This window comes from Musca vetustissima, unplaced genomic scaffold (genome assembly GCF_032173495.1).
Source record: "Musca vetustissima isolate MV318-11 ecotype Yass unplaced genomic scaffold, APGP_CSIRO_Mvet_v1 utg122723, whole genome shotgun sequence".
Lineage (NCBI taxonomy): Eukaryota > Metazoa > Arthropoda > Insecta > Diptera > Muscidae > Musca > Musca vetustissima.
Window position 1 is genome coordinate 7,895 of NW_026877078.1, and position 13,140 is coordinate 21,034.

General features: G+C 35.1%; 1 protein-coding gene across 1 annotated transcript; it reads left to right on the forward strand.

The window, feature by feature from the left end:
* Positions 1–11,405: 11,405 nt before the first annotated feature.
* LOC133321620 (bromodomain-containing protein DDB_G0280777-like) lies at positions 11,406–13,104 on the forward strand (the record flags this gene model as incomplete). The annotated part of the gene is made up of 1 exon (XM_061530703.1): positions 11,406–13,104. A coding segment is annotated over exon 1 (1,699 nt), but the record flags the coding sequence as incomplete, so codon positions are not given.
* Positions 13,105–13,140: the final 36 nt, after the last annotated feature.

Consider the following 13,140-nt stretch of genomic DNA (forward strand, 5'->3'; position numbering starts at 1 on the left):
TTCCTTACTTTTTTCGAATATTCAGTACAGTCCTTCTAATTACTTGTCCAGATTACCTTCACGGTGGGTTGTATTGTGATTTTCGGATTATACTCTACTCGAAAACAAAAAATTATGTTTTCGGTCCATTTCATCCCAAAATTTTAATCTGATCATCACCGAAAATTGTAGGCGTTGTTCTTGACCATAACTGGAACTTCATGAAAAATGTCAAAGCCATCAGCGCGATATTTCTCCCTCTAATGTGGTAATGGGTTACTGAATAATATCTGAATACGTAAGCACCTGTAAATATTTGACTGTAACTCCCACATCTGAGTAGATACATCGCTATATTTGGTATCAATTTAAAGACCAACCACTCCTCTTGGATATGCTATCTACTCCTGGGGTCTACATCCTCCAGGAGTAAATATGTATGCCATAGAATACAAATTTTGTCATTTTTCACACAAAAGTCAGGGTCCATTTGACCCGCTAAATATTGACCGATCTTTATCAAAACATGCATGCTTATTCTCTGACCCGATCCCCTTCTCCATGCAAAAATTCGCGGTGTTTGGGCCATAATTGCGGCCTCTGGAGCGACCAGAAAAACCGACAAAAATTTAGTATTTGGTCCATTTCATCCCCTAAATATTAACCGATCTTTTCCAACAACAATAGGGGTCTTCATTGGCCAGAACCCATCCTACATGCAAAATTTCGTGAAGATTGGACCATAACTGTGGCCTGTATCGTGTTTACAAATTATAATGGACAGACGGACGGACGGACGGACACACATGTCTAGATCGACTCAGCTAGTCGAGATAAGACGATCGGTATACTTAAAGGTGGGTCTAGGACCAATATTTCGCGGCGTTACAAACATTTGGGGCTGCACAAAGCTATAATACCCTGACAACATAGTTGTGTAGGGTATAAAAATTGCGTAATTCTCTTCTTATCAATTGCAATAGCTTGGTCGTTTTTTTTTATTTTTGGACGATTTGTATACCCACACAACTATGTTGTCAGGGTATTATAGCATTGTGCAGCCCCAAGAGTTTATAACGCCGCGTAATATTGGCCCTAGACCCACCTTTAAGTACACCGATCGCCATATCTCGATTATCTGAATCGATCTAGACTCAGTAAACACGATACAGGCCACAGTTATGCACCAATCTTCACGACATTTTGCTGGGTTCTGGCCAATGAAGACCCCTATTGTTTTTGGTAAAGATCGTTTAATATTTAGGCTAAAGTTAAGTTGGTCGCTCCAGAGGCCGCAATTATGGCCCAAACATAGGAGACGGGAATCGGGTCAGAGAAGACGCATGCCTGGACCAAGACTTTTGTGTGAAAAATGGCAAAATTTGTATTCTAAAGCGTATAGATTTACCCCTGAAGGACGTAGACTCAAGAGGAGTGGTTGACCGTTAAATTGATACCAATTATATTGTCGTTTGTACTTGGATGAGGGAGTTACACTTACATATTTACAGGTGGTTACGTATTCCGATATTATTTAGTAATCCATTATCACACTAGAGGGCGAAAATATAGCGTTGATCAAATATAAAATATTTTTTATTATTATTTATTTCTGGCATTTTCATGATTTTTTGACAATTTGGACTTTTTTGATTATTTTGGTCGCTTTTAGTAGTATTTTTTTTTCAGATTTAAGTTTTGGGCTCATTTTTGGTCAATTTGGGGGGATAATTTGAGATATTTTAATAGATTTTCGATCGATCTCATTTTTAGAATTTTTTTTTAGACATAACTAAAATAATTCATTATACCTTTCACCACTCTGTGGTACAGGGTATTATGTCTTTGTGCATATCTTTGTAACAGGCAAAAGGAAACGAGATAGCAACGAGATAGAATATGCATAGAATCACTTTTTAAGTCGATTTATGCATGTCCGTCCGTCTGTCTGTCGATGTTAAATTGTAAACAAAGTACAGTTCGCATTTATAATCCGAATTGGATAAAATTTGGCACAGCTAATTTATTTGGCCCAAGGACGAACCCTAATGAAATTGGGAAAAATCGGTTCAGATTTAAGGTAAATGGTGCACCATATTTTGGTTCGATTTTATGTAAATGGTGCACTAATGTCCCTATATATCATTCGATTTGCACGAAATTTGATATAGCGTACTGAATTGGGTCTAGAACGACGTGTGCTAAGTTTCGAGAAAATCGGTTCAGATTTCGATATAGCTCCCATATATATTTTCGTCCAATTTTATGTTTTTTCGTCTGATTTTATGTAAATGGTGCACCGAAGTCCCTTTATATCATTCGATTTGCACGAAATTTGGCATAAATAAATAAATAAAATAATTAATTTTTCATCGCTTTAATTTTGGGAAATTTGGTACATTTTCGGTAAAATTCAATTTTAGAAATTTGGTAAAATAATTTCTATATTTTTTTAATTATGTGTGTATTAAAATAAATTACTACCAACATTTTTGTTTGTTATGTTTTTTTTTATTTGGTCGGTATTAAATTTTTTTTTCAGATTTTTTTGGTCGGTTTATGTTAACTTGAGAGGCAGAAGATTTTATTTTTGGTAAATTAGTACCAGCATATTTTGTTGTTCATTATTTTTGTAAGTTGGTAGGTATTAAAAATTTTTTTGGTCGGTTTATGTTAACTTGTTGGGCATATTTTTTGAAGATTTTAATTGTGGGATTTTCGGTCCTTTTTTAGTAGAAATTATTTTAGAAATTTGATCGATTTTTTTTAATTTATAGGAATTGTTTATTGGAGTTTTTCTATAGTCAATTAGGATTTTATTATTATTGGTCGTTTTTTTTTTCTGGGTACTTTGGTCAATGTAACCTAATTTTATTTTGTCTCCTAGTCTCCTTGAATGCGTTATTATTCCTTCTGGTTTTGTTTTTGGTCGGTCATCAAGGTAATCTCTTTAAATCTCTGAACTACAACACTGACCTTGGCCATGGAAACATGTACGAGTGTGTTTGCATATCAGGAGAGAGAGAGCGAGCGAAAGTGTTTGTATTGTGGTTACTGTGTTGTTCATCATTCAAAGTACATGAACTTGAAATTATTTAAATACTTTGTGTGTGTGTAAGCGAGAGAGAGAGAGAGAAAGCGGAAGTATAGTTGTGGGTGAGTTAGAGAGAGAATGAAAGGGGGAGTTGAATATGATATTTGAGAGAGCTTGTAATGCATTGTGTTAGGCTTTCGCCTGCATGTTTACACATGCAGAAAACACACTATAACGGTCAACAGACGGCAGCAGCAACAGCAGTAGCATTACTTTGTGCATTTTTGCAAAATGCAATGACAAACACTTGCAAAGTGGTACTCTAAGGAAGCGGTTTAGAGAATACGATTAAACGGAAAATATAAAAAACGAACGATTTATTTAATAAAAATAGCCCTAAAAGAAGTCCAAAAAATATTTAAATTCTTGGAAAAAGAAATTTATTTTTATTTAAAGAAAATAAATTAATAAATTACAAAAAATATAAAAAATACAAGTTCCTAAACAATGTTGCCATGGTGAAAAAATAAAGAAAAATTTCACAAAAATTTAGGATAACAGAAAATAAAGAAGAGATGAAGAATAAATGAGTATTAAATAGAACTATTCAAGCATTTCTTTGTGAGTTTGGTTAAGAAAAGAAGCTGTTGCACACATAAAGAGAAAATAATATGAAAGTTTTATAAAAAAAAAAACACAAATATTACGGAAACGAAATTGAAATTTTAAAGAGAAAAAATTAACATTTCAAACGAATAATAAAAACATTTCGAAAGAAAAAAAGTAATTAAAAAAAGGAAAAAAATACATATTTTTCGTTACAATATCTACGTATCGAAAAATTGTTTAAAGAAAATATTTTTATTTTTTTTTTGTTACAAAAAAATCTACGTATCGGAATTTTGGTTTATTAGAAAAATAGTTTTTTTTTTTCTTGGAATTTTTGGTATATCCTTTGGTACAACTCCTGCCTACTAAATATATGTACATGCCATAGTTGAGCTGTGATTTAACAACAACAAAAACATAAAAAGGACACACCGAAATCAAATAGAGTAAGTAACCATATCATCCACCCCAACAGCCCAAGGCTATCACCATAAATATCCTTCATATTCCCACAATAGCCATTCATGCAATCATCGCATATCTATTCGAGTGGTCCATTCATCATCGCCAACAATATGTGAGCCACCATAAGGTAAATATGGAATTCTCAGAAATCCGAAAAAATTTGCATCTTTTCCACTATCTCCCACCCATTGGTCAGAAAAAAAAACCCAACTGCATTTACAGTAAAATCTCCTCTCAAAGATCTGCTAGAAATTGTCAACCATCCATATGTGGCTCAGGATATGTGAGATATGGTTTCACTGTATTGTATCCTGGAAAATTTTCCTTGGCTAATGCAATCAAAAATAGCCTTCAAAAAATATCCCCAAAAAATGCATTTCAGTTATTTTTGTATTGCTTCCCAAAAAAAAAAAAAAACATACACATCTATGTATACACATACATACATAACATGCACTTATGTATATCCGAGTAAATCTGAAGGCTATTATCATCCGGAGAAGGACGTTACATCCGTGTTGTAGTAGTAGTTTTTCCCACTTTCATTTCAAGGTTTAGGTTAAGGCTAAGGTTTAAGGTTATTAAACGACCTCAAAAAATGTTGCTGTTGTTGTGCTCCATTTTAACTTGGTCAAGTTAAATCCTCTACCAAAAGGGAAAGTGAATTAGAGAGTGAGAGAGCAAACAATTCAGAAACAATTAATAGAGAGTTTCAGGGTGTTGGTGTGACCTTAAATTGGTTTGCAAAATAAACCTTCTGCAGGCTGGAGATATTTATAAATAAATGTCCTTTAATAAATTATTAAAAAAAATCAGAACAAGTGTTATTGTTTTCTTCTTCATTATATCTATAACAACATGAGATGTGTGTCAATGTCACACAGATGGTCATGAAGTGAAACTATTTCCAAGAATACAAAGGACAATGTCAAGGGAAAGAATCTGTCTTTGGAGAAATAAACTTAAATGGAAAATAAACTAAAAAGTAACAAAAAATAAATAAAATTGAAAAGTAATAATTTCTTTTCAAGCGATATAAGATTTTTAGGAAGGAGGAGCGTATACATGCTGTCAACACGTATACGTCATGATGTCACAAATAATATTATGGATAAGTACTAAAAGGAAAGTCCGCGTAAAATTCAAAAATATTTTTTTACACTATATTTTCCCGAATCAGAGTAAGCCATAGATTTATTTGAGGCCCATAACATATTTTTGGGACCTTAAAGAGGCTTGGAATTATTAAAAATATAGATAGATTTTCTTTGAGATGTCGACAAGGCGTAATTATATAAAACAAATATATACTTTGAGGTACTGACCTATTAAAGAGAAAAGGCAAAGATTTTAAAAAAAAATATGTTAGGGTACTGACAAGGCATGAATTTATTAGAAAATGTTTTTTGAGATGGATTTATTTAAAAAAAAAATTATTTTTGAGGTACTGAAAAAAAAAAATAAAAAATATTTCTAGAGCAACTGACAAGACCCACGCCAAATATATTTTTGTGATATTGACAAGGCTTGGATTGCTTAAGAAAATGTTTTTGGAGATACTGACAAGCCGAGGATATTTGAGATACTGACATGACTTGGATTTATTCATTAATATTTAAAAAAAAGACAAATCATTTACGGGGTACAATAGTCAGTATAAGTGTTGTCAAAATTCATACGCTCCATTGTCCAATATATTTTTCTTTAAATTTCGTTAAAATTTTTAATTTCCTATTTCAATGTTGAATCACAATATGGCGTGCATTTTTCCTGAGCTCTGAGTCGTAAATTTCTTTAAAATACTTTTTCTGTGACATTTAAAAATCGTGAATATATTATAAAATATGTTTTTGACGCACTGGCATAAGGCGTGGATTTATTAAAGAATATTTTTAGGAGGTCCTCATAAGGCGTGGATTATTGAAGAATTTTTTTGAGGTCCTCACAAGGCGTGGATTATTAAATAATATTTTTAGGAAGGCCTCACAAGGCGTGGATTATACAAGATTTTTTTGGAGGTCCTCACAAGGCGTAGATTTATATAAAAATATTTTTTGGGGTCCTCACAAGGCGTGGATTTATTAAAGAATATTTTTTGGATGACCTCACAAGGCGTGGATTTATTAAAGAATATTTTTTGGAGGTCCTCACAAGGCGTGGATTTATTAAAGAATATTTTTTGGAGGTCCTCACAAGGCGTGGATTATTAAAGAATTTTTTGGAGGTCCTCACAAGGCGTGGATTATTAAAGAATTTTTTGGAGGTCCTCACAAGGCGTGGATTATTAAAGAATTTTTTGGAGGTTCTCACAAGGCGTGGATTATTAACGATTATTATTGGAGGTCTTTACACGGTGCGTATTTATTAATGAGAATATTTTTTGAGGTTCTTACACTTTGAGTATTTATCAAAGACTATTTTTTGAGGTCCTTACATGGTGTGTATTTATTAATGAGAATATTTTTTGAGGTCCTTACACGCTGTGTATTTATTAAAGAACATTTTTGAGGTACTGATAATAACATCTCTCAAATAATTCACAAGGTACAATAGTGCATAGAAGTGTTGTCAATATTTATACGCCCCATGTCCAGAATATATTTCCTTATTTTGTGGCATGATAATTTTTTTGAGGTACTGATAGATCGTCAAAATATTTTTTGACCTACTAATAAGACGTGGATTTATTAGAAATATATTTTTTTTATTTTGAGTTACTGACCATAACATTTGGATTATTTCAAATAATTCCCTAGGTACAACAGTGCGTATAAGTGTTGTCAACATTCATACGTCCCATTGACGAGAATAGTTTTCGTTATTTGAACTTTGCCTTGCAATGAAAAGGAAAGCCTGAAGAGAAGAACCTACGTACCCACCATTATGCGACGCGTTTCACCGTTGGTTAAGCGGCTCATCAGGTATATTGGGCTATGTGGCTTTACAAAGGTCGTATGTTGATAACTTGTATTTATTTCACACTGATGGGAACTTGCATATGCGAATTTAATTCAAATTTGTCAAGGTTCGACACTTGTCTTCATTTTAGAAACAGTAATTAGCCTTGTTTTCCTGGCTTTCTTTTCAAAAAAAATCTATTAAAAAGCCTAAAAATTTTCGTTCCACCCTATGCCATGAACTTGAAATCAAAACGTATCCTTAATTTAATTTGCATTTATTTGTTTATTTTTTCCCCGTATTTTCTTATTCTTCTTCTATCAATTTTGGTATTCAAGGTCCTGCCTCCTTCACTTTGTCGAAATGTGAAACGTTGCCTTTTATTGTTGCATTGAAGAGATTGCAAATACATGTACACAATACTCAAACGCACACACACACCCACTCACAAAGAATGATAGTAAATCAGGAAGGACATACACCCATTTTATGCAAAAGAGACATTATGCGTTTGTGTGGTGTGTGTGAGTGTTTGTGTATGGTGTTCGTTTGCTCAATCGTCAATGGTAATTTGCCTTATTCAATTCTATCATTTTATAGTTTCACCTTCATTTGCAACCATTTCTTTTCGTTTTTTTGTATTCCTCCATTACATCTCTTATTATGTGTAAAGAAAAAAGGAAGAAAAAACCTCAACATCCGGATAACAACAACAAAAAAACTTGGGGTCGCTAGATAAATATCGCAAAGGTGGCAAGTCGGCAAATTTGACGAGGTTGATGATGATGCAAATTGTCCTCCTCCCTCTGCTCTTTTCATAAAGGAAATGGCCAAGATGATTAACTGTATGTTTCAAGGTGAAGGTTGTACAAAATATACAGGCCGACTTACACACGCACACACACACACAGGGACATACCCTCAATCGGTGATTCTCGCATTTAAACGTCAAATGCAACAAAAAAAAAAAAAAAAAAAAAAACAAAGAAATTTTTCTCATTGCCAGTAAGGATTCAATATCAAGGCCAATGTTCTCTCTCCTACTCTCACTATTCATCACATTAGTAATAACTAGGCCTCTGAGAGTGACAAAACAAAAACAGTAATGTTTACATTTGTAGCACATTACTCACTTTCTCTCTCACTCTCTCTGTGTGGAAAGTTCAAACAGTAAAGAATGCGTGAGAGCGGAATAACGTTTCTATGAATTTTGTGAATGACATCCTGTTTATTCGTGTTTTTTTGTTTTGTTCTGCACCACAACAACACCAGCAAAAAATGTGCGATTTCTGTAGTAAAACCGCACATTGTTGCAGCATACAGGTGTTTTTTTTTTTATTTTGTTTGTTTATGCATTGCATTCTATTTAAAGCCGTCTATATAAGTGGGATTGAGTGTGAATGTGTGTGCATTTATATATACTAATGCAGTTTTGGCGGTTAAACTTAAAACACTAACCTACAGAGGCCATCAGGGAGGCGAAAGAACCTTCAAAATATTTTTTTCTGTATTTTCAATGCAAATTTATTTAAATCGAAATAATCGAAATAATTTGAGGGGGTGGTAAATTTCTTTAAATTTTGGGAAAAACGGATAATTTGTTTCCGTATAGAACATGTTGCGGATAAAGGGTGTATATAGAAAATGTTGCGAATTAATCATTTTCGAATCACATACTTATTTATTCACATATAAAAGATGTTCGGGATTACATATGATGCTTCGAATGCTTCGATATTGATTGACAAAATGTTCCGTATAAAATATTTTCGAACAGAAAATGTTGCGGATATGTTATGGATATTTGGTAGAGAACATCATTCCAAACATTAGCAATATGTTGCGGGTATTTTTTTATAGAAAACGTTGCGGATAAAATATTTTCGAAAAAAAATAAAAAAGCTCCTATGAAAAAATTTAATCGTACTTAAAATGTTGTTGATAAAATATTTGTGTAGAGAATAATAATTCCTCTAAAGGCTTTCAAGTGACTATATACGACCTATGAAGCCCGCTGTTAAATATATACAAATCCCGAAGGATATTTATTCACCATAGAAAACCATATTGATCATTGAAAATGAGACCTCACAAAATCAGACACATCTGAAGGTTTTCCATTAAAAATGCGAATGTTTTCATTGGATCATAGAAGACCCAAAAATAGGTCTTAAATTAATATCTAAGAAGACCTCCGGTGGCTTTTCATTGACCATATAAGACTTTTGGTGACCATCGAATTCCCACAGCAGACTTCTAGTAATAATAAAATAGAACGCAAGATATACTATTAAAAAGTCCTTTGGCCATTGAAGACCTTTGGCAGCCATCGAGCTCCCCAGATTTCTGAGGACTTCTCTTAATCATAGAAGTCCTCCGAAGAACTTCTAATGATCAAAGAATTTCTCTGAAGGTATTCTATTGGCCTAAGAAAACCTGTGAAAGCCTTCTATTGTCGATAGAGACCTTCGAATGTTTTATTTTGGTTGTAGTGTGCCTTCTAGGTATTCTCTAAGTTATAAGCATCTGAAGAACCTTTGGAAGTTTTTCATTGGCCATAGAAGAGCTCTTTCGTTCTTCTGTTTTCCATAGAAGAACTCTGAAAAAACTAAAGGTACTCTGGAGGCTTTCTGGTGCGCAAATAAGACATCGGAAGACTTATATTAATATTAGAAGTATTCCGACGACCTTCTATTGACCAAAGGAGATCTCTGAAGGTATTATATTGGCCGTAGAAATCATCTGAAGGCGTTTTATTGTCTATTGAGACCTCTGAATGTTTTCTATTGGTCGAAGATATACTTCTAGGTATTCTCAAGATTATTAACTTATCCAAGAGACATCTAAAGATACTCTGGGGATTTTCATTGATCAAAGAAGACCTCCGAAGACCCTCTGTTGTCATTAGAAGACCTCTGAAAACTCCTAGTAATAAAAGAAGAGCTTCGATGACCCTCTATTGATCAAAGGAGATCTCTAAATGTATTCTATTGGCCGTAGAAAGCCAGTGAATATCTTCTATTATCTATAGAGACGTTCTAATGTTTTATATTTGTCGAAGGAGTGTTTCTAGATTTTCTCTAGATCAGAAGCTACTCTTATATTGACTCTGAACGTTGTCTATTTATCATAGAAGGGTTTCTTTGTGATCTGTAGGTCTTAAGATATTCTAGCAAATCTCTGAAGCTCTTCTATTGACCATCTGAATGTTTTCTTTCAACCTAATGGTATTTTAAGTCATATATTATGCTCCTTGTTCGACATCCTACTAACTTAAAATCACGGACGACCTCAGAAGGACTTCGAATGCTCCTAGAAGACTTCTGAAGTCTTATATAGGCAATGTAAGAACCAAGAAGGCTTTCTTCTGATGGGAGAAGTCCTGTTAAGGCTCTCTATTAACCATGAATGGCCTCTGATGGTTTCTGGTGACCACAAAAGATATCTGAATACCTTCTTTTGGACACAGAAGATATTCTAGGCATTTTATTTGAATAAAAGTTTGCTATTAGAGCTAGAAGACGTCTGAATGCCTTATATTGATAAAATTAGGTCTCTGAAGGTTCTTTATTAATCAACGAAGACCTCCAACTTCATTTGTCATAAGATCCCATAATACCTCTAAAGTCCTCGATTGTCCTAGAGGACTTGTAGAAGCCCTCTTTCGGCTGTAGAAGACCTTCGACTGTCCTAGAAGACTTTTAGAAGTCTGATTTATATGGACATTGTAAGAGCTCTAAAGACCTTTTACTGGTAGGAAATGCTTACATAGGCTTTTTATTAACCACGCAAGAACTCCGGTGGCTTCTGGTGACCACAGAAGACCTCTCCATGCCTTCAATTGGCTATATATGGTATTCTAGGCAATTTATTTGTCTAAAATATCCGTGAAGGACGTATGTTAGAAAAATTAGATCTCTGAAAATTCTCTATTAATCAAAGAAGACCTCTAATACACCCTCAATTCAAAGTATACATTATTGTAGATCTTACTGATCCCAAACGACTTTTGTAGGCCTTCCATTGACCATGGTGACCTCTTAAGACCTTCCATAGACTAAAGAGGGTCTCCGAAATTCTTCAGTTAGATTCTATACGGAGGCATCCTCAGTAAGATGCTTCTGGAGGTATTATCATATTTTTGTTGTTGTATTCTTAAATTAAAATTCTCTTCTTGGTCTTTTTTTACAGATCCAATATGGCTGTGGCGACACATAAAACTGCAACAACAACAATGCCCATAACCAGCACCACCACAATTACAACAATAAACACAAATAACAACAACAACCAAAACCACAACAACAACAACAACATTATTATCAATTGCAGCGGTTGCCATTTACCATTTAACTTTAATAATTCCGTGCCAAAATCATTGCCATGCAAACATTGGTTCTGTCTATCCTGTCTGGAGGATATGATCGGTAAATCGGATGATTTTGCCCATTTCGATTGTGCCAACTGCCAGCAGACCATTGATATTGATGGCCTAAATAAGACTTTGGAAATATTGCCAAATAGCGCTGCCGCCACACACAACAACATCAGCAACAACAATGCCGAAATCGAAACCCAATTGTCGACACGTTCGGCATCGATAACCTCCGATAATTCAATAGGTTGTAGTTTATTTTACAACAATAGCAACAACAGCAACAATAACAGTATTTGTAGTAATGGTAGTAATCACAACAACAACAATTCCAACAATACTTTTAATCCGAATAATGGCCACTTGCATAATTTTCAAAACCAGCATCGAGGTGGAGGAGGAGGGTCTGGAGATAATGCTTTGGGACCCATGTTGCCGGGTGAGAACTGCATTCTCCATGGCATGCCGAATATTTTGTGGTGTGCCAGCTGCAATGCCAGCCTTTGCCGTGGCTGTAACTCGGGCCCCGACCACCAGGACCATATGATACAAAATCTCCAAGAGGCCAAGGAGGCATATCAAAATCGCATCCAACAGGATATTGCCAAGCTACAAGGGTCTCTCGGTGACATGGAACAATTGCAGAGAATCCAAAGGGAGTTCCTGCTGGGTCTGCTGGAATCCTGTTGCACCCTGAAAAGTCACCTGGAACAGGAGATCAATAATCCATGCCACAGCCAGGCGATGGAGGGAATGCGCGAAACATTGAAAATGTTACAAATCCATATGGACATAATGTCCGATTGTAGTCCTCGGGACTATGTCAAGCTAAGCAATGCCGTGGCGGAGGAGAAACAGAAATTCTATGTGAAACACAAGGAAATGTTGAGGCAATATCAGATCAGCGAACTGATCAGCAGCAATGAGAGGCTGTTGGATTTCCCCACCATGCAACAGATTTTGCAGAAACAGGATTTGCGATCGGCGTCGGGGGGAGATAATAACGGGCAAATGCCCAGTAATCCGATGCTGCACCTGACCAACTATTGTGTATTCCATTTGTATTTGCGTTACTCCAAACAAAAACAACAATTTTTCGAAAATCAACTGTGGAGATATCAACAGTATCAGCAGCAGATAATAGCGAATTTCAAGACCCAACAAAATCAAAAATCCTCCACATCATCGGGGACGTCGCAATCATCATTGTCCTCCTCGTCGGGGTCATCGGCAGTGGGTTGTTATCAACCTCATCAACAACAACAAAATGGCATTACATCCAATAACTATCATCAGGGAGGCAGCTCTACGACCAGTTCCGCCGCCTATGATACCCTACAAATCAAACGTAAAACCTATGCGGAAATTGCCAATAGCAATTGTAGTTCCAGCAAATCCTTTGATTGCCATAGCTCTCAAGATTCATTTGATCTCTTCAATGGCCCCTTGACGGTTTCCCAATACAAACAACTCGAAGAGGTCGGGAAATGCATAGATCTGCTTCTACTCAATCCGATCAGTAATGACAATAATCACATTTATTATTTCGATTTTGAACGGAATGGTGAATTTCTCGGACGGGTCCTTATCAAAGTCTATGCAAGTTATGCCCCCAAAATGGCGTACAATTTCCATGCCCTATGTACCCATGAAAAGGGTGTGGGCTATAGGGGTTGTAAAGTTTTCAAATGTTATCCGAATCAAAGCATTATCACAGGGGATATTGATCAAAATAATGGTTATGGTAGTCGTTCGATATACGATGAACCACAATTTGTAC